Here is a 23,999-nt window from a genome sequence, read left to right as displayed (position 1 = left end):
AGGCAATCTGATGACATTTGATTAAATAAGAATGTGTGATGGATTCTATTGTCATACGGAGAAAGTGTCAATAAAAACTTATTCCTATACTTAATAGGAAACATCCATTCTTTAAGTATATTTCACAACCAAAATGGAGGGTGGGGAATAGGAAAAGGGACAGGTCTAACACATAAGAGATTAAGTGACCAAACTGCCAATTTGATATATCATAGTTATGTTCATTGATCTTTTTTAAAAATCAACCAACAATTATTCCTTTATGACCACTAACAAAGCCATTCGAAAATCATAATGGTTATTTAGCTGGATGATTTTTCAGTGCAGTGTGTTTGATTATATAGCTAGTTTAAATAATCTTTTGATCTACTACATTTTGAACAGAAGTAAAACTAAAAATGAGAATATTATTATATCTAGGAACAAAATCTGGCAATCACATTTGAACTCAACAGAATGTTCTATTAAAAATGAAAATGAAAATAACAACATTTGTCATTTTAGCAAACTTTGTGCAAGATGCAGCCTTAAATTTTCACTTTGGCATCACAAGGATTCATAACAAGGAATTACATGTCAATAAAGCGTTATACAATCAAGATCAACAGGTACGTAGCACAAATAACGAAGTTCACATGATGGAAAGTATAAAATCTGTATTGACAATATAGCACTCATGTAGATAATTTACTCATTCACATCAACATTCAGTTTCTACTGCTACTTCATTTTGCAAATATGTATATAAATATATCACAATAACACACAGTGACTTAGCACATCGTTACAGGAAAACAATGATAGATATCTGCAAGTTTTCAAGCAAACAATTTTCAGCTGTTACTAGCACAAAAAATAACACTGAATCACCATGTAAAAATCAATAACAGGCAAAATAACACAAAACTAACACAACATTTATTTTTATAGTACATTTAGTGTAACAAATGACTTCAATCATCTTTATCTTCATCACATTTAATGCCTTCACTGCATGGAACACCAAAAAAGTTTTTTTTCACCACATAATGATTACATTGCCTTACAGTTTCTAATTTGCCAAGTATTCTGTCATAAATCATCTGTTTTTCTTCATCCTGTGTGTACTCAGCTGGTACATCAAAGAAATTTTCATTCACCACATACCTGACGCACTGCAAGATAACATTCCTTTCATGGCGAATTTCACTGTTAAGGAGCTGAAAAATGAGACATATTTTCTTAGAAAACTATGACAATAAGGTGTAGTGCTTTTTACTTGCTTTTAGTAAACGATCTAACTAGGGGACTACAACTACTCGACATCACCAATTTAGACCAAAGTTAAGGTGGATTCAAAAATGAATGAGACAGTAGTGGAAGCTCCAGATGGGTAACTGTTTTGAAAAAAAAAAAAAAAAAAATTGCATTTTTGGTGCAGGTTGGCAAGGCATGAGCCATTAATGTTAGTGTTGTTTCCATGCAGCAGTTGTTGGAGAGGAAACAATACAGAAGGGTAATCTAGGGTCAGGGGTCACGTCCTATGAAAAGGAAACCCAAAGAAATCTTTTTGATTCCAAATAAATTTCCAAGAAGTAACTGTAAGATGCACATGAGAACTTTGCACATAAAATATGTTAATTTTGTTATTCTACAGTTGATGATTTACACGTGGTACAATGATATTCACCGTAAAAACATAGGAAGCACTTTTGTACACATTATGAATGGCACACTTTTATCCCACAGTTTGGCAGTAAACCATGTACAAGACAAACTTTTGCCAAATGTTGGCGATCATAGCTGGTGATGTACAATGTAATGTATTTTGATGCAGTTTCCTCCAAGGTCAAAGTGAAACTAATGAAATACGATTTCCTGAACCTTTTAATTGCACTCCCTTCTTTAAATGCTATTTGCAGATTACTTATGGGTGGTGTAAGGGCAATCCCTTCTTGGAAATCTATTTGCAATCCCAAATTTTCCTTTGCCTCTGTTTTTCATGCTTGTTATGAAAGTATTAATAAATACAATATATTGAGCATTATTTCAATTTATTTCCACTGTAAGTAACATAAAAATTGAAGATAAAAAATAATTTCCACTCGGGGACTCGACCCCATGCCCTTCAGATCACTGATCTGTAATCTTTCCACTGCACCAACCACTGCCTAGAAACTGCCTTAACATAACTGGCTCCTCCCTTGCTCGAATCATGCCAAAAATGCTATATTTTTCAGAACCCTTGGAGATCTGGGGCACACACTTCTGTCACTTTCATTTGGACAAAATTAATGATGACAGGTAGGTGAAATTCCCTTGTGAGTTAAAAAAAAGTTTGCAAAATAATACAACAATCTATCAATATAGAAAAAAGAAATCACTAGGAATACTCTACTAGTGTGATGACTGAGCCATTCTTCAAGCAACATGATAAGATTTGGATGTAGGAAAATGTTGATCATGATGTGTAGTGTTTGTGAAGTAACTCAGGAGACCAGAGAGTTCACACAGCAGTGTGCGTAATGCCTCATGCCTCTGTCTACATGTATCATCTGAGCTGTTCCTTGCACCAATTATTATCAAAGTGCTCAGTATATCTTGTGAAGGTTTTGTGTAACATTAAAGGTTTTTAAAGTTTAAAATCAGCATTTGATAGGAAAATGTTTTCTAATGCAATATCTGTAGATCAGCTACAGGTACTGCCAAAACAGCTACTCACTTGCAAATTAAATAGAAGAAGCTGCAATGTTGGAAACACAGTTGCTTCTGTTACACATCAGTGGATTTAACCATTTAAGTTAAACAACTGTTAAAAGTTCAGTAATTGTCAATAATGAGAATCACCTTTCTTTGATAGATCTCAACAAAGAAATACATAATAAGCACAAAAAGGAAATGTGTTATTTTGAACTGCTGGGTATGATAATAGTAAACTTCTAAACAAAATGTTCAAATGTGTGTGAATTCTTAAGGGACAAAACTGCTTAGTTCACCGGTCCCTAGACTTACACACTACTTAAACTAACTTATGGTAAGAACACAAACACCATGCCCGAGGGAGGACTCGAACCTCCGGCAAGAGGGACTTCTCAACAAATTCAAGGATACTCATACATAAAACTCTTCTCATACATTACACTAACAAAATTAGGAGGTGATGAAACTAAAAATGTTTGAAAGGAACATTTTACGAACAATCAGTTAGAGGAATTCAGACCAGAATAAAGAAAACCAACAAAATCAAAAGTCTTATGACTCATACGAAGAGACAGACATCAGATCCTCAATTAAAGCCAGTTGACCATCCACTGGATCAGGTATATACTTTGAGCTCCAGCATAAAGGGAAAAAATCCACCAAGTGTGTAAATCATGAAATTCTGCTAGACAAGCTCAAGTATTGTGGCATGAGCGGGCAGTGCAAAAATGGTTTAATTCGTATCTAACTGGAAGAGTGCAGAAAGTTGAAATAAGTAGTTCTCATAATACACAAAGATCAGCACATTCCTCAAACTGGGGAACTATCAAGAATGGGGTTCCACAAGGGTCAGTCTTGGGTCCTTTGTTGTTCTTAATATATATTAATGACTTGCCATTCTACATTCATGAAGAGGCAAAGTTAGTTCTCTTTGCTGATGATACAAGTATAGTAATCATACCTGACAAACAAGAATTAACTGATGAAATTGTCAATACTGTCTTTCAGAAAATTACTAAGTGGTTCCTTGTAAATGGACTCTCACTGAATTTTGATAAGACGCAGTACATACAGTTCCATACAGTGAATGGTATGACGCCATTAATAAATATAGACCTTAATCAGAAGCATATAGCTAAGGTAGAATATTCAAAATTTTTAGGTGTGTCCATTGATGAGAGATTTAACTGGAAGAAACACATTGATGATCTGCTGAAACGTTTGAGTTCAGCTACTTATGCAATAAGGGTCATTGCAAATTTTGGTGATAAACATCTTAGTAAATTAGCTTACTACACCTATTTTCACTCGTTGCTTTCATATGGCATCATATTTTGGGGTAATTCATCACTGAGGAATAAAGTATTTATTGCACAAAAGCGTGTAATCAGAATAATAGCTGGAGTCCACCCAAGATCATCCTGCAGACATTTATTTAAGGATCTAGGGATATTCACAGTAGCTTCTCAGTATATATACTCTCTTATGAAATTTGTTATTAACAACCAAACCCAATTCAAAAGTAATAGCAGTGTGCATAACTACAATACTAGGAGAAAGGATGATCTTCACTATTCAAGATTAAATCTAACTTTGGCACAGAAAGGGGTGAATTATACTGGCACTAAAGTCTTTGGTCACTTACCAAATAGTATCAAAAGTCTGACAGATAACCAACAAGTATTTAAGAAGAAATTAAAAGAATTTCTGAATGACAACTCCTTCTACTCCATAGAGGAATTTTTAGATATAAATTAAAAAAAATATTAAAAAAAATAAAAATAAAAAAAATAAAAAACACAAAAAAATGAAAAAGTTGTTATATTAACTTAAGTATGTTGTTAAATTAACTTAATTATGTCATGTATTGGAAAATTTGACTCGTTCCACATCATTACGAAATATCGTATTCATGATCCATGGAACTAGTATTAATCTAATCTAATCTAATCTAATCTAATCTAATCTAGAGCACTTTTGAGAACAAAATCCTCTTGGCAGACCTTTGACAACATCAGAGAAGATATGAAAGTCATACACATGAGGAACTGGGAAATTAAATGCCAAGATAGAACACCTAGCACAGCACTGTGAAATCAGCAGTGAACCTTGTTTCTATTATTTTATTATCATTACTTTGTGATTTGAAATATTCCTGGTGTAAGAAGATTTTGTATCTTTCTAGGGTATTCAGCTAGGTAATGTAATCAAGAAGGTGTGATACTTCGACAAATTGATTTCTTGCCATCTTCAGGCACTCCCCCAACCCCCACCCACCCATCCATCCTTGAGGTGGATGGGCGGGATGGTTGATACCTCTCAAGCTCTTGCGGCCTTTCTTCTTCTATTTATTTTGTTTTGACACTGTTTATTTGTGGTTTGGGTGGGATGATTTGAGTGGGCTCATTTTCCTAATATTGTCTTGGACTTTATTGCCCCCCCCCCCCTCCACCTCCTCTGCCTGGCCATCTGCGGGGATGGGCCTGGTGCAGTGGTGGAGAAAGCAGTGATGATACATTCTCATCCTCCACAGCTACCATGACAGAAATAGATTTCCACACAGACTGCCACTGTGTTTTGACCATACTCAAGCTTGGGATGCATGCCTCACTTAAATGCTCTGCCACAATGGACTTCGTCAGTTGTTCGTTTTGTGTACAGAATTTATGGTCAGTGCATCTCTTCTATACCATCCAGGTAGTCTGGCCTGCCTACACGCATTTTCCCACACTGGCAAATTATGAGACAGATTCCCAGTTTACAGAGACCTGCGTCATCCCTGACCGACCTCAACAAGGCTTTTATCATAGCTGGTGGGTGGAACCTGCACTGTGTTATGTTTCTGCCGTAATCTTCTGACTTTTACAGATGTGATCCCACAGCCTACCAAAGATGAAGAGAAACCTATTGTGGCAGCAATTATCCTGTATGTTGGGAACATACAGGGTAATTGCTGTCACAGTAGGTTTCTCATCTTTGGCAGGCTGCAGCCTAGGCTTCTTCGGTCTTATGGCACATTTTATCTGGTGGTTGCCATAACTGTTCATAAGCAACACAGCCTTCAGTTGCAGCAATTCGGCTGCTAGACTGTCTTGGTCTGAGATTTCATATGCTCTGTGCACAAGTGTCCTCCTCATTGTGAAGTGTCATAATGGCTGGAGCCATGCAAGTACAAATCCGGATGCACCAATTTAAGGTAAATGCAGTGTCCAAGTGTGCCATATGGCCTTGACATGCACATCAAGAAATGATTATTTTCTTCCATCTCCATCATTAAATGATGTTTTGGTGCAGCAAATTCAGATGTTGTAGGAAGTCTGAAGTGATGTCATATGCGTGGCCAGATGTATCATCCACATGTAAATAAAGCACAAGGGCATGCAGACTACTGACTCCAGGATTTCTTCAACAAATGCCTCCATAAACATATTGGCCACAATGGGCCGCCCATTGCTGCCTCATCTATTTGTTCATGATAATTGCAGGTTGAAAAGAAATTAAGCTGATGTAAGCAGAAAATCAAGCAGTTTTGTCATCAGTGGCCCAAACTTTTCTCCTACGAGGTTTAGGAAGTCTCTTAAAAGGTATCATTGTGAAGAGAGACGCCACATTGAAGCTCACCACAAGGTCATCTTGGCCCAGTTGGAAGTTAAGATCCTGCTGGATGAAATGCATCAAATTTTGTATGTGGTACTGGCATTTGCCCACAAAGGGGCTTAGCATCACTGTTGGGTGTTTGTTAATATGACAATCAATCAACAGGAAAGCCTGAAGATGGCTTGCCAAAATATCAAACCCTCTGAATGGTGTCACCCTGCTGAGTACCAGAAAAATATGCAGAATTATTAATTAGACTCACTTATTAAAGAAACATCAAAATGGAAACTCAAAATAAGCTAAAACAAGCCTGTATATGGAAATCACTTAATGGTCAATACCCAAACCACCTGGGCAACTTCAATGTTGGCACAGATCAAGGCCTCAAGGATAAAGAACTAAAAAAAAAGTTATAACAAAACTGCTCAAGATGATGGTAGTCAACTTTATGGGGTACTCTCCAAGGCAAAAACCACATACTGTTAGGCTGTCCTATATTTATGAAACATGAATATCTCGAGATACAGAATGAAGTGTGCACATACCTTCACTGGCAAATATGAGGAGCTCTAGCAACATTAGATCTTTTCAAAAAAATGGTACAAGCACACAGCAAAAGCAGTCACGACAGCTGGATGTAGCACTATCCCGTATGACCAATGCACACATTTTGACTTACTAGTTGCAGCTAACTAGCTTGACATTGTTGAGCGTCAGCCACACCCAAGAGCATGCCTCCTAATTGATTTATCAGCACTGTATGAAGAGAATATTAACGATCAAGTGGTGCAGAAGGAACTGAGCATCAGGGACAGTCAAACGTAGAGTGAAGGAACTAATGTCATCACCACTGTCACGGGTGCCATGGGATCTATATCACAAAACCTGAAGATGCTCTGTCTAGAATCTTAGGATATGTAAACACAGTGAAATACAAGGTATAGTGCTGTTTGGAATCACCCATATCTTGCACAAAGTATTGTAAAACTGTTTAAGTCACCAGTTGTACTCGTGCGGTAGATGGATATAACCTGAAATAGACCTGACTGTATCCAGAAATGTAATCTATGGTGTGAAAAATAAAGATAAAGGTGGTGGTGGTGGTGGTGGTGGTGGTGGTGGTGGTGGTGGTGGTAGTATTAACAGTCCCCATTGTTCTTGTAAGCCACACTCAGTTTCCACAATAGCCAGAAATAGTGTGCAGCATCCTAGGTCGACAATTTGTGAAGGAATTTTGTGGGAATGATGCCTTTGCAGTCATAGAAAAAGGTTTCAATGTTTCTCCCTGGGGAAAGATGTGTTTTGAAGCTCACAGCACATGGCATGGCATGGCATGGCATGGCATGGCATGGCATGGCATGCCTCCACAATATGATATTCATTACTTTTATCTTAGGAATGAAGTGATGGCTTAGTATTCTCTAACCAGTAACTTGAAAAAATGAGCCTCTCATTGAAATTCTTTCTGTAGAGGCTGAAAATGAGGTCAGTGCAACAACTCCATACCAATAATGATGAATTTTCTCATGTTGGCTATAAGAGAAATGGGCCAGTACATGCTAATGTGAACAAATGAAGCTCTTCTCTATATTTGTATAAGGTATCCAGAAATGTAATCTATAATGTGAAAAATAAAGATATAAGAATATAACTAAAAAATGGAAAGAGAAAGAGAGCACAGAAAATGAGCAACAAACAGTACACAAAAAATTAAAAAAAAAAAGGTATTTCTAGTTACCTAGCAGCAAAAATAGGCAGAAAACGAAGTGATTTGATAAAAGAAAGGGCAAACAAATAGAAATGAGTGATGAGAATTAACTTTGATACATCTGCCGAACCCAATCACAAACAGAACAAGAGGTACATGAAAAACAAAATGTTAGCAAAAGAAACAATTTGAAAATACAGGAAGTTACAAGTCTCAGAAGAATTAACAAGAGCAAAAACATGGAAGGACACCAGACGAAATTGGAAGGAAATACCAGTTGTAACAGAAAATAGTGAAGAGAAAGTGTCCAAGGACAGGAAAGGCAGGAAAATGCAGACAAAGAGATGGAAATGAAAAATAAAGTAAAATTATGACACTGATGAATAGAAAAAGTTAATGCATAGATACATCATCAAAGGCCACATTATTTCACGATGTATATTTTAACTTCTGCCATGCACTTCAATGTGGTGTGCAGAAGTTTTTTAAATTGTTTCACTCTGCAAACAAGAGCATCTTCAGTTGCTTGTTGTGCTAATGGAAACATGGTGAAGTTTCAATGTTCTGTTCAGTATCATCGTCAACACAAAGCAGCGTATGTTAATGACTATGGTGAACAGAGCTTTAAACATTCAGTGTGCTGATATCATGACAATAAGCATTTGAACATGCTCTCTTTTATAGGATTGAACTAATAATAGAGCAAATATACTTGTGGGAATCTATATGCACAAAAATTCGTAATGGTTGCTGTGCAGTTTGTGAACAGGAGTAGAATGAAGAATTGAAAAAAAAAAAAAATAAATAAATAAATAAATAAAAAAAATGGTTCATGCATATTCATGCTGAATACAATGAAACACCTGTTTTACTTTTTCGTGCAGTCCAGACTTTAAAAAAACGCAAAATGGAGGAAAATGTACATTGGAAAAATGTTAAAGCCACCCAAACACAAGCAAAAAACACGTAATTGGCATATATGATTAAAAATCACAATCCTGTCCAATACTTTGTATAAAATCTGTCTAAGTGAAGGAAATGAAATATACAATACAGTGTTTACAGTTATTAAAAAAAATTGGGTACAAGGTAATTGGGCTGTTTTTCAACATGCTACGACCAGAAATTATATGTTCAAAACATGCATTTTTGAGAGATCATCCTTTGTGCTGACTCAGAAAAAATATAAATAAATGAACATGTTGAATTAAACCAAAAACATCACAGCAGTTATGCGGTTAAACAATAAACATAAATGCAAACATCTGTTTAATGACAATTTTTGTCACCACTGCTGTTTTTGTTTAATGTTTTTCTTATGAGCCGCACTTCGAAAGCTCACCACCATTAAAGCATTATTTTGGGCTTAATGAGAAACAGAGATGTCAAAAAAATGGGTTTACTTCCCTAATTGACATTACAACTTATTAAAAGTCAGCTCAGTTAATTTCTGTGCACTGTGTAAAACGTAAATTAAAAGAAAAGCTCAGGTGCTACAGTTCCGTTTCATGCCCTCTATCACTACTGTCACTCTTTAAGATCTATAGTTTGTGGTGTGTGGGGTACAAAGTATATATGTGAGCAATGTATGTAGTTCTTGTAACTGTATCATGTCAGATTTGAACACAAAAGTCTTTAAAATGTGCTATCACAAAACCTTTCTTCTATTCCCACGTGACATCTATGTCATAAAACATCATCAGCATGAAAAGTGTATTTTCAGCACTTCACAAAATGGTTTCACCCTTACCTGCACTCCTGTAGATGAAGGGCCACTTGCCCTCTCCAGACATTCAGTAGGTGAGCTCATTCCGTGTGTGTGTGTGTGTGTGTGTGTGTGTGTGTGTGTGTGTGTGTGACGCTTCCTCAATTATGACTGAGCATATTCTTCAAGACTCAGTGTTTGAACTTAAAAGATTGATGACTGATATTGATGCTGGATACACTAAATCAGAAACACATGCAAAAAGATGAGACTTAGTTGTGAGTGTACAAGAAACAGTGGTGGGTGCCCCTTTGTCATGTACTGGTTCAGTCCAGAACAATTTGCGCTGACTGTCTCGGTTTTCTATTACCACTGCAGCCTAGCAGAAGTTGTATGACAACTGAGCAGTGGAGCTAAATATTGAGGGCTGTGTTGGCAACACCAATTGTGGATTACATTAGCACTTTCTCTCTCATGTCTCCCCTCTCCACAACAGCCTAAAATATTCCCTTGACTCCACCACCACATGAGATGTGAACCATTTGTCTTTTGTGCCACTTATAACTCCCCTCCTCCTCCTCCCCCCCCCCCCCCCCCCCGGACCATGAACCTTGCCGTTGGTGGGGGGGGGGGGGGGGGACGCTTGCGTGCTTCAGCGATACAGATAGCCATATCATAGGTGGAACCAGAACAGAGAGGTATCTGTTGAGAGGCTATACAAACATGTGTTTCCTGAAGAGGAGCAGCAGCCTTTTCAGTAGTTGCAAGGCCAACAGTCTGGATGATTGACTGATCTGGCTTTGTAACTTCAACCAAAACAGCCTTGCTGTGCTGGTACTGTGAACAGCTGAAAGATAGGGGACACTACAGCTGTAATTTTTCCCAAGGGCATGCAGCTCTACTGTACGGTTTAATGATGATGGCATCCTCTTGGGTAAAATATTCCCGAGTTAAAATAGTCCCCATTTGGATCTCCGGGAGGGGACTACTCACTAGGACGTTGTTACCAGGAGTAACAAATCTGGCACTCTATGGATCAGAGCATGGAATGTCAGATTCCTTAATCAGGCAGGTAGGTTAGAAAATTTAAAAAAGGATTTGAATAGGTTAAAGTTAGATAAAGTGGAAATTAGTGAAGTTTGGTGTCAGGAGGAACAGGACTTCTGGTCAGTTGAATACAGGGTTATAAATACAAAATCAAATAGGGGTAACACAGGAATAGGTTTAATAAGGAGTAAAAAAATAGCAGTGCAGATAAGTGACTACGAACAGCATAGTGAATGCATTATTGTAGCCAAGATATACACGAAGCCCACATCCACCACACTAGTACAAGTCCATATTCCAACCAGTTTTGCAGATGAGGAGGAGATTGAAGAAATGTATGATGAGATAAAAGACATTATTCAGATAATTAAGGGTCCCGAAAATGTAATAGTCATGGGGGACTGGAATTTGATAGTCGGAAAAGGAAGAGAAGGAAAAGCAGCAGGTGAATATGGATTGGAGGAAAGGAATGAAAGAGGAAGCTGCCTGATAGAATTCTGCACAGAGAATAATTTAATCATACCTAACACTTTGTTTAAGAATATGTGGAAGAGACCTGCAGACACTGGAAGGTTTCAGATTGATTATATAATGGTTAGACAGAGATTTAGGAACCAGATTTTTAATTGTAAAACATTGCCATGGGCAGATGTGAACTCTGACCACAATTTATTGGTTATGAACAGCAGATTAAAACTGAAAAAACTGCAAAAAAGCAGGAATTTAAGGAGATGGGACCCGGATAAACTGAAAGAACGAGAGGATGTAAGAGGGGGGGAATGATCATCACAATAAAATATGGGAAATCAGGGCCGGCACGGAAAGAAATAGGTGTTTGTTTTTTCTGTGTGCTGTACGAGATGGGAATAATAGTGTGTCATTGTGAAGGTGGTTTGATTAAATCTCTGCCAGGCGCTTAAATGTGATTTGCACAGTGTCCATGCAGATGTAGTTGTAGATGTAGCAAGCAGTAAAGGAAACAAAAGAAGAATTTGGAGTAGGAATTAAAGTCCAGGGAGAAAAAATAAAAACTTTGAGGTCTGCTGATGACATTGTAATTCTGTCAGAGACAGCGGAGAACTTGGAAGAGCAGTTGAACGTAATGGACAGTATCTTGAAAGGAGGATATAAGATGATGATCAACAAAAGCAAAACAAGAATAATGGAATGTAGTCAAATTAAATCAGGCAATGCTAAGCGAATTAGAGTAGGAAATGAGACACTTAAAGTACTAAATGAGTTTGGCTATTTTAGAAGCAAAAAACTGATGATGGATGAAGTAAAGAGGATATAAAATGTAGACTGGCAATGGGAAGAAAAGCATTTCTGAAGAGGGTTGGGTTGGGTTGTTTGTGGGAAGAGACCAAACTGCGAGGTCATCGGTCTCGTCGGATCAGGGAAGGAAGTTGGCCGTGCCCTTTCAGAGGAACCATCCCGGCATTTGCCTGGAGCGATTTAGGGAAATCACGGAAAACCTAAATCAGGATGGCCGGATGCGGGATTGAACTGTCATCCTCCCGAATGCGAGTCCAGTGTGCTAACCACTGTGCCACCTCGCTTGGTGCATTTCTGAAGAAGAGAAATTTGTTGACAGAGTATAGATTTAAGTGTCAGGAAGTATTTGTATGGAGAGTAGCCATGTATGAAAGTGAAACATGGATAATAAACAATTTAGACAAGATAAGAATAGAAGAAGTTGAAATGTGGTGCTACAGAAGGATGCTGAAGATTAGATGGGTAGATCACGTAACTAATGAGGAGGTACTGAACAGAATTGGGGAGAAGAGAAATTTGTGGTACAACCTGACTACAAGAAGGGATCAGCTGATAGGACACTTCTGAGGCATCAAGGAATCACCAATTTAGTACTGGAGGGAAGAGAGAGAGAGAGAGAGAGAGAGAGAGAGAGAGAGAGAGAGAGTGTGTGTGTGTGTGTGTGTGTGTGTGTGAGAGGGGGGGGGGGGGGTAAAGATAATCATACAGGGAACCAAGTGATTAGAGCAGATTCAGAGAGGGATGGAGGTTGCAGTAATTACTCAGAGATGAAGAGGCCTGCACAGGATGGAGTAGTACGGAAAGCTGCATCAAACCAGTCCTTGGACTGAAAACCACAACAACAACAACAACATAACTCATTCAGTCACATCAAATTTCAATAGGGAGACATCGAGTAAGAACTTAGAAACGAGGCAAATCTATGAAGAAATGTAAAAATCATGGAACTTTTAGCATTGATCCCATGACTTCATCATAGGGGCTATGAATTTATAGCACACCATAAATTCATAGACCCTGTGATGAACCCATAAGATCAATGCTAAAAGTTCCCCGATTTTACATTTCTTCCTAGATTCGCCTCGATTCTGCAAAAAATGTAAAATTGGAGAACGTAAAATCAAAGTTCTACTATAGTGGATGACAACAACCAGATACATACTTTAGAACATGTTCCAATTTTCGTAGTTCTCAAATATCAATGCTGGGAAAAAAAAACTTAAAATGCCTGCAAGATGAAGCAGGGACCAACGTAACTGTCACTATATTACAGGCTCTGTGACAGCATAATGTGTGTTAACAATGCAGCCTGTCATAAGCACACTTTCCTCACTAAAGGGACAGAAAGACAAAGTGGTGCATTGAATTTGGGTACATGTGGCAAATCACTGAACAAACACATTAAAAGAATGGCAAGCCTCCACAACAGGGAGGCATCACACTGTCATAAAAATGTGGACAATGTCTGTACCTCAGCTTGTCCCATAGAATGCTTTCCTCTTTATGAAGTCAAGAGACTGAGCAGTGGTGGGACTAGAATATATGGTGGTAGGACAATTTTGACAATGTCTGCAGTCATAGCAATAACCATATGGCATGAATGCTAAGGCACGACTCTCATTGAGAGACCACCTCAGAAATAATAGGCCCGACACAGATATTTGCTAGTGCGCCTGTGAATGAAGCTGGTGCATTACTGTGAGAAGTGGTGACACTATAAAAATCTTGAATGCAAAAATCTTGAAAATTCTTGGTGTTCCACAACTTTTAAATATTTCTTAAAGGATGTCTTCTAAATATCATGAACTTCACTTGAAACACTTATTAGTCAAATCAGTATTCAGGTATACAGCCCATCACTATGACATATTATCTATCTCTTTATCAATGACATGAGTGTCAATTATAAATTCTTTGTGATTTTCAATTGAAACCATTCCTGCCATTGACGATGAGTTATACAGATGAATACCAGTTTAGCTAATAAATGTTGTAAGTGCTGCTCATGATGTTTAGATGTTGTTTAGCAAATGGCGACATCATGTTCATGTAGTCAAGTATTGGACTGACAGACATTTAAAAAGAATGTCAATACCCTATGAAAGGAACTACTGCCTATACAAAAAAGGTAGAGAACAAATATTATTTTTTATTGCTCCATATAATTTGCAATGAAATAATGAATTTACCATAAATTAGACAGAATCAACAATGAGGAATGTGGTATGAGATTCATAGATGAATTAACACAGTTGTACTAGGAATTTCAGCAATTTCCTCTCAGTATGTATGAGAATGTCAAAGCATCAGAAAGCTGACAAAGATTATCATCCATGGATGCCAAAGAAGCACTCTCCATGCAATGCACTGAAAGAAATGCTTAAGAGGGATTGGTTCTGGTTTTCACAGCTATATCCTTCATGTGTCTGTTTATTTCAAAATTCATTGCAAATTTTTCCCTGCTGTGTTACCAAGCTGTTCCTCTCATTCTGTAGTGTCCTGAGCGACTAAATGCTTCAAGAGATATAGCATTTCACAGTTAAAACTTTTTATACATAAAGATCGAATGGGAAAGAAGATCATTACCTTTTCAAGAAGTGTTAGTCGTCTTCGGTGTAAATGTATCTTCCGTTGAGGAGCTTGAGGCTGTCCAGTTTTCTCTGCACTCTGACCATTTTCTCCTTTTCCTTCAAACTTACGTTTGCTAACCCGCTGCCTGTGAAAACGTTTTCTTTTTCGTCCAGTTGACCGTACAGGTGGTTGCTGCTGTTCTTCACTTTCAGACTGGTTTTCTGTGGGCTGAGTAGTTTCCAGAGCCTTCACTACAGGAACTTCTTCTGGTCCACTGCCTTCACTGTCATTTGAAACTGATGGCTTGCAAACTTTATTACTGGCAGGGGATTTACTTTTACTTTCAGGAGATATAGCTACAGCTGTTTTTGTATTTGTTTTCTTTGCATTGTTTTCAACTCCTTTAACATTGCTGTGGGATTCTTCTCCTGGAACAAAAAACAACAACAACAAATCAAACAACATTTTCCATAACAGATTTGTTCAAACCTGTTGTTCAAAACTGATGCAATCGAGAGTTATTTGTCTGCATATGTCATAAATATCAAATGTTTAACAGAAATGCAAAAGGCTTTTTACCATACAATTATGAAAAATGTTTATATAAAATAGATGACTATGGGATTTGCAATGTTACACTGACACTGATAAGAACGGATGTCTTTAGTTTAATGTCATTTAATAAACCTTCAAAGGCAGTAGGTATAATTTAGACATTTAGAGCTACTTTTGTTTGGCATGGAACTTGGTGGAGCACTTCACATTTACATATTGCTAAAAATATCATTTTTACACAAAGCTTTACACGTGAATCAGTTGGTTGGATGCATAATAGTAGCTTCCCAGATTAGAAGTCATCTTTTAATAAACCTACTTTTGTCCACTCAATGGTTATAAAACTGCAACTACAAATATATGAATGAAGGTGAGCTATAATTTAATTAATATAGAATTGATCACACTTAAATAATTTCTACCAAGCTTTCTGAGCATGGATTTAAAATGAAGCACTATATAAGAAATACAGGCTGATGGAATATGCCACTCATGATCATTTTCCATGAACAAAGACCCAAATTTTTGGACAAGGCATTTCATTAAACTATGACGATGATGACAATGATGATGATGATTGCTTTGATAATCCGAGGTAAATTTTCTTTGTTTCATGCAAATCACTGCTCATGGCTATGTTGCAATAAAAAAAAAATATGCTTCAGAGGGGGGAAAAAGGGTGAGCTTATTTAAAAAGAGAAGAAGAAGAAGAAGAAGAAGAAGAAGAAGAAGATAACATTATAACTGCTAGTGGAAATATGCAGGTCTACAACTGATCATCTGTTCATAAAATTATTACATTCAGAGTTTAAATATTTTAATGCACGATTATTTTCCACATCAGATTTCCAAGTAATATCTCTATAATGCAGAGCAGTTACATTTAACCACAGGGTAACTGAAATTTTTCAGAAATAGTGAAACAAGTTGTATTATGAGTGTCAGGAAACAGTGCTAACATTATCCGATGCTAAAAAACATAGGGTAACTTGGACCAGATGGACGAAGGGAGACATTAGCAAAAGATATGCACAAGGAGGTTGGCTGATGTTCAGTAACTACTTTCAGAAGCAAGATGTGCAGGAGTGGGAGAAAAAGCTACTCTATAACAATTTGGAGACAAGCCTGAGCATAGCTTGGGCCACAACTCAGTGTTAAAAAGACTGCACCTGAGTACAGGTTGGGCCATGATGATCTCAACTGTGAGCCATCTATCACTCAAAAATTGGACTCCTTCCATATGAGAACAATGTATGGTCATCTTGTGACCTGCCCATTGACTGGTGCTGCTTCTGTTGTCAACTTCCAGAATTATTAAAAACCACTAGGGAACGTGATAGCTGCTGTCATGAATGGCTCAGGCAGTATGATTGCAGTGACATAATTTTGTGATGTACTCGTTAAGTTTTGCAGTTGGCTGTAATTCTGCTACAAATATGTCACATCTGTTGAGTGAGCAAAAAATTTTGAGATCTTGAGAGGAGCAAATAAATTCACCATCCAATTTTTTCTTGAGCAGTAACTACTTTAAAATTCATAATTTATTAATGAACTAAAGTAAATAAAAAAAAATCTTGGTGCTTGGGCATTTTTGGTGTGTATTATTCTTGGTGATATATCAATATACATAAGTACCAGTAAGACTTTAACTAACAACACAAATGGCCTGTTTCCGAGGCCCAAAATTCTTCTAAGTGGCTGGTCTCCAAAGTGTTAATGGAGGCTGAATGGTGAACGTACGAATTAACTGTAACAGTGTGAAAATTGTATATGGTTTATAGTTATAATTGGATGGGACATGATAACGATATATCAGCTGTATCACTCACACTTACAAATAGATGGGCAAACCATCAGTAATGAATGTGGTCAGACATTTGTAGTTGGCAGTAAATTTTCCCAGTTAATTCACGAAATAAATAAAATGAAATGAAAAATTTACACTCACAACAGCAATTACAGGTAAAACTATCCTGCTGCTTTGAAGTGGTTTATGAGATCAAGAACCAGATTTTCGCATTTCTATCTGAGCATTGTCATGAGAAGTTCATTGTCACCATTTCTCAGCATTGTCACAATCTTTATGCCCATTATTCAATATTAAGCATGATTTCTAAGTTCTGGACACATTCATAACATTGCCATACTTGATTACCATGGTGAATATTACTAGGTGTAGTACTCAATGCCTGTAAAAAATGAACAGTGCCTTACATTTCACACTTGAATGGAACTTCAATAGCATATCTGACTGTCATAACTTTTTCTGCTTTTGTAACTATGCTCACTGCATAAACCATACTAGGGAGCTCTAAATGTCACAATATAACTGCTAAAACATTTATTTTCCAAATGAATTTCACATATTTCTAATGAAAATTTCATTTTGGCCAAACAATTAGATGTCTTCCTGAAAAATAAATGACAAATGCAAGATGTATTTATCTTTTTGATCAGCCACTTTTTTACATAAGTTAGTTGTGCTTTGTATGAACACTTGTGGCAGCAAAAATTACTCAAGATTCTATTGTACAATACTTTATTTCTCAATTCATCCCAGGAACACCTTAAGATAATACAGGATTAGTCATCATAATATAATGAAAATAGATAGCTCAAAACATGTATAATCTTATATCAGTCGCCTATCCATTAACACATATTTGTGACCATACAATACATTGTTATTCTATGAACCACAGTATGTAGTAGTTGAACTGCACTTAGCAATCTTGTTCACTGATTTATGTTATGTAACCAACATACCTTCCTTTGCCCTTTTTTATTCTTCTTTCACCCTCAACCTTTTCTTCTTTTAACAACAGTAGAAATATACACATATCAAAAAAGTTTTGCATTATCTCAGTTTTGAGAGTTCTGGAACCTGTACAGAAAATTGGAATAGAGATCAACATAAACATCATTTCTGCCCTTTTTTACTGATCATGAAAACCACACATTGCATGTTGTACAACCATACAGCGAGACCTTCCAAGGTGGTGGTCCAGATCGCTGTACACACTGGTACCTCTAATACCCAGTAGCATGTCCTCTTGCATTGATGCATGCCTGTATTCGTCATGGCATACTATCCACAAGTTCATCAAGGCACTGTTAGTCCAGATTGTCCAACTCCTCAATGGCAATTCAGAGTGGTTGGTAGGTCAAGTCATCCATACACAGCCCTTTTCGATCTACCCCAGGCATGTTTGATAGGGTTCATGTCTGGAGAACATGCTGGCCACCTAGTCAAGCAATGTCATTATCCTGAAGAAAGTCATTCACAAGATGTACAATGGGGGCGCGAACTGTCGACTATGAAGACGAATGCCTCGCCAATATGCTGCCGATATGGTTGGACTAACTGGTCGAATGATGGCATTCACATATCATATAGCTGTTACTGCACCTTCCATGACCACCAGCGGCGTACGTCAGCCCCACATAATCACCCGAAGACAGCGGGGAACCTCCACCTTGCTGCGCACTCACTGGAAAGTGTCTCTAAGGCGTTCAGCCTCACCGAGTTGCCTCCAAACAAATCTCCGATGATTGATTGGTAGAAGACATATGCGACACTTATCAGTGAAGAGAACATAATGACAATCCTGAGCGATCCATTCGGCATGTTGTTGGGCCCATCAGTACCGCGCTGCATGGTCTTGTGGTTGCAAAAATGGACCTCGGTATGGACGACGGGAGTGAAGGGTGCATCATGCAGCCTATGGCACACAGTTTGAGTCGTAACATGACATCCTGTGGCTGCACGAAAAGTGTTATTCAACATGGTGGCATTGCGGTCATGGTTCCTACGAGCAATAATCCACAGATAGTGGTTATCTACTGCAGTAGTAACCCATGGGCAGCCTGCGTGAGGTATGTCATCGACAGTCCCTGTGTCTCTGTATCTCCTCCATGTCCAAACAACATTGCTTTGGTTCACTCCAAGATGCCTGGAAACTTCCCTTGTTGAGAGCCCTTCCTGGCACAAAATAACAATGTGGACACGGTCGAACCACAGTATTGACCGTCTAGGTATGGTTGAAGTACAGACAACACGAGTTGTGTACCTCCTTCCTGGTGAAATGACTGGAACTGATCGGCTGACGGATCCCTGCGTCTCATATGCACTGTTCATGTATAGTTCTTTACATCCTTGGGTGGGTTTAGTAACATCTCTGAACAATCAAAGGGACTGTGTCTGTGATACAATATCCACAATCAACATCTATCTTCAGGAGTTCTGGGAACTGGGCTGATGCAAAACTTTTTTTCATGTGTGTATATTTGGCATTCCATAAGATATATCCTCTTTTTAAAAGTTACTAACATTTCTCTGTTTAAATATTCTTCGCAATACTTTGGTGCGGGATACTTTTGCCATCCAAAGTATTTTAAGCACTCTGTGGCAAATTCACATTTCAAACAAATCGATCTTCCTTGCTACTTTTAAATGTAGCACCCATCCTTCGAAATTAAATAGAAGTACAGACCAAATATAGGACCTGACAAATTGAACTTTAGATCTAGGTCTGTATTTCTGAGAATTTTCTCAAATTTTATGAAAGCAGCATGGGCATTCTCTATGTGACATTTTATCTCTGTATCTGATCTCCAGTCTTTCCAGAGCCTTGTTCCAAGGTACTTAAACTTATCAACTCTTTGTATTAAGAAGCCACTGAATCATAGATCTGCATTTGTAAAGGAGTTGGGCTGCCATGTGTCTTTTTGATATTAATATTGAGACCTAGATTACTGCTTCAATCTCCTACTATTTCAACGAGTTGTTGAAGATCACCTGAGTTATCAGTGAGTTATCAGCAATCAATATTGTATCATCACTACAGCAAAATGATGCTGATAAAGACTACATTAACCTTTATGCCTTTTTCTATATCACCAAGTGCTTCTTGAAAAATAGTCCGAGTACAGATTCAATAACAGGATTGAAAGAACACATCCTTGTTGGACTCCTTTACAGGTGTTAACCAAGTTGGTGACCTCATTATCAAACTTAACCTATGCTGTCCAATTTCAATACAAATTCTCTATACAGCTGATGCATTTATGATCTATGTGCATTCTTTTGAGGATTTCCATCATTTTTATGACATTACACTCTATTGAAGGCTTTTCCATGATCAATAAAACAAAAGCCAATATTTTTATCCTGGTACAGCAGTTTTGCAGTAGAACTTTTAATGCCACTATTGCATGTCTTTTATCTAAAGATTTCCCAAACCCAAATTCTGTCTCTCATCATTTTTTCAAATTTTTCATATGACCTTTGGTGGATGACTTCCAGAAATATTTTCAAGGCATGGGTTATAAGACTAATGAGTCCATGACCTCCAGATTTTCTTGTATGCTTCTTTTTTCGAAAGGGAATGAATGATAATAGCCATTGGGCAGGATAATGCTCTGTATCATAAATCTGTGTAAGACTCTAGATACCTTCTTCGCCAAGAAGTTGAATGAACTCCACTGGAATCCCATTAAGTGTGATTGCTTCATTGTCTTTTGGGTATTGTATAGCTTTCTCAATTTCTTTTTCCATAATTCCAGGTCCTGTTAGATTTTTGTTCCCATAAATCTCAACATTTAGTTTACCATCCAAAAACACATTCTTAGTACAGTCTTCCCATGTCTCTATCTTTTCCATAGCATTAAGAGCTATTTCATTAACTTTGTTGACTATCAAAGAGACATATTTTCTTCTATATAACTCTGTGGTTTCTTTTAGGATTTTATGTAAGTTATCATTATGATGTTAAGCTTGCAAGCTTTCAATTTCTTCACATTAATGTTTCAAGCATTTATTTTTTGTTGCTCTATCCTTTGACTTCATGTGTTTCTGATAACCACATTACTGAAATGTAAGAAAAATTAGTGGATTGCAGCCATAGCAGCAATAATAAATGGTAACATAAAATCGAATGTGAAAAACTGAGTTAAATCTGTCCGGGATCTATGCTTTTGGTGTTCATCAATCAATGAAATAATTTCATTATTCAACCATATCTCTCTCTCTCTCCTCCCCCCCACCCCCATCCTTCTACCCCCCAGACAAGATTTTGTTTTATATCCAAGCTTATCTTGAGCAGTGGTTATCACAATGTTTTTCATCACTTCCCATACTTCAGTACAGTTTTCTTGACCAGAGATGTCATTGTTATTACCACCTTACAGTTGATATCCATGCCCACTTCGCTTCTCAATTCAGGCTGTTTGTTTTTTCATAAGCCATATTCTTTTGCTGAGTTCATTTCCTGTGTTTTACTTGTTTTGTTTCTAGAGAGCTGCAAGTAGGTATGTGTCAGGTGCAGTCAAACGGTATATCTGCTCTACGATAAGTGGATGCTCTTGTGATTTGAGTTTAAAAACACAATCACAATATCACAATACACCCTATCTGATGATGATGATGATGATGATGATGATGATGATGATGATCATGGAGCTGGTTATAATGCTTGAAAGTCTGCCTAGCAATTATAAAAAAAAACACTACCATGGCACACTAGACTATGACATCAAAAAACAATTAATAAAAATGTGAAACTGCCTGGGTAAGCTATCCATCAGAACATACTGATCTCCCTTCCCCAGAACTTTAGGCACAAGGCCACACAACACTTCAAAACTCGTGTTACACTGGTGTCAGTATCAATGAGAATGTGACAGATCTCTTGTCAAACTAATGGCTGCCCTAAATGTCGGAAAATAGAACACACTTAGCCAAAACATGATGAATTGAATGTGACATATCACAAGCTTCACAGAATGGGGAATCCTCCCAACACAGGAGGAAACTGTGCTTTAGTGGGCAACACCCTATGTGCAGTCTCATGAGCAGCTCTTTATTCCATCAGTGTGGTTGATATTAAGCCCACCATGCCTGCGTGGTTGATTTGAGTGACCACAGTTTATTGTTTGCCACTTCCAATCATTTTATTTGCCACTGATACAGGATTATTCTGTCAGACAATAACAGCATTCCAGGGAACAGCATATAAATCCACACCACCATTCTTATATCCTTCTTTGGCTGCTTTGTCAGCTTTGGCATTTGCCTATACCCCAACACGCCTAGGTATCCAGCATAATACCACCTCATTGTCTTGGTGTCAGATCTGTAAGGTGTCATGGATGATACGAGTCAACTGGCCAGTTTGATACATGTGGTGGACCACTTGTAGTGCACTGAGTCAGTCAAGAGTAGTTGAGAAACTTCATACTGTGATATCTTTGAATTCACTTTGAAACGCGTACGTTTCATATGTATTCATTACCAGCGATGGCGAGGCATGACAGAATCTCTGACCAGAGAGTTATTTGTCGTTGCTAGTCTGCGCTTGACCGCGCAAGAGTTCAGTAGCACGTAGCGAGTCCACAGGAACAGTTGCGAGTTGCACTCTGTCGGCAGTAGTTGTAGCGAGTGGACGGTTGTACTGAGCGGGCGTCGGCATGCGTCGGCGGCGTGCTCTCCTTCCATCTCTGGTCACGATTCAGGACTAGGTATATTGTTTTAGAAGGTAATGAAGCAGCATTGTGCTCAGGTAATAATGTATGGTAATTGTAATTAATTTGTTCAAGAAATGCCCCAATAATAATTTTTCTATAAAGTAACCCTTTTAAAGGAAAAGATTCATTTCAATTCAAAGAATATTAACTATGCATTTCCTCCAAGAATCAGAATTAAATATACGCCAGCATTGCACGCTGCTGTGCCTATAAGATTTATCAGGTTTAATTATTGCTGTTCAGATGTTACATTCAGTTCATGCTTCATAATTTAATTAACATTATTGTGGGTTTAATGAGCAATCTTCATTTCTTAAATTTTATTTTGTGGGGAGTTTACATTTGGGCCATTGTTATTCTTTAATTTTGCAAGGAGGTTACGCTTGACTCATTTTAATTATTCAGTTTTGTGGGAAGACGACATTTGGCACACGTTTTCATTATCATTGTCATTTAATATTTTTGCGGGGAGGTTACACTTGGCGACATCCGAACCAGGATCGTATTTCTTTGAGAATCTTCTGATAAGTAGTCAGATATCTGCTCTTATTTACTTAATATAATTAGCATTTGGCGCAACGCTTTTACTAATTTTGTGACTCTCTTTCACAGATCATCGGCAATTCGTTGCTCTTTGTTGTATTTTTGTTTGTTGCTTTTTGCATTGTGCTTATTTCATTTGTGATTAATTTGTTTTGAGAAAAATGCCGCGAAAAACTGTTAATAGTACATCGCGAGGTATAATGAGTGAAATAACCAAATCTAATAATTTGAGCGATAGTACTTGCGACACGCAGTGTAATGATGACAATCCTCCATTTACAGACAATCAGTGTGTACCGAGCACTAATGTTAATTTTGATCCTAGTGATGAACAGACGAATTTAATTGTATCCTCTGTTAATTTTACGACAATTGATGACGCGGGGCGTTCTGTTGCAATGAGCGCTGCCCAGCTTGACACACCCGGTTTGCAGGTTTTACGTGACAAACAAACAAATTTTTCTAATGAAAATGAACAGTATACTCAAGGTACGGCAGATTTATTTGATTCTGAGGCAGGGACTAACAATGCACATCCGATTAGCAAACCTTTTTTAGAATCACAGAATATCCAAATGGATACACAAAACGTGACAATTGCAGATACGCCATCAAACTAGACTTGGCCACTGTTTCTATGTTTCGATACAGTGTATCGATACCTGGAACTGTTTCAGTGTTTCGGAACGGCTATGGTTCACTGTTTCGAAAAAGTGGTGTTTCATTCCGCCCTTGTCTCGGATCTCGAGCCAGACACAGAAACTGTATTGTTGTTTCAAAATAAGACTGTTTCAG

General features: G+C 37.7%; 1 protein-coding gene across 1 annotated transcript in view; it reads right to left on the bottom strand.

The window, feature by feature from the left end:
* Positions 1-200: 200 nt before the first annotated feature.
* The window catches only part of LOC126162007 (nuclear fragile X mental retardation-interacting protein 1), a 161,119-nt gene continuing 137,320 nt past the window's right edge, over positions 201-23,999 (bottom strand). Inside the window, exons 6-7 of the mRNA XM_049918229.1 lie at positions 14,598-15,010; positions 201-1,199 (exon numbers count right to left, since the gene is read on the bottom strand). Coding sequence (XP_049774186.1) covers positions 954-1,199; positions 14,598-15,010 — 659 coding nt within the window. The 3' untranslated portion in view covers positions 201-953. The remainder of the gene's footprint in view (positions 1,200-14,597; positions 15,011-23,999) is intronic.

Source organism: Schistocerca cancellata, chromosome 2, assembly GCF_023864275.1.
Source record: "Schistocerca cancellata isolate TAMUIC-IGC-003103 chromosome 2, iqSchCanc2.1, whole genome shotgun sequence".
NCBI lineage: Eukaryota > Metazoa > Arthropoda > Insecta > Orthoptera > Acrididae > Schistocerca > Schistocerca cancellata.
This window is presented reverse-complemented; position numbering and strand designations above follow the sequence as displayed.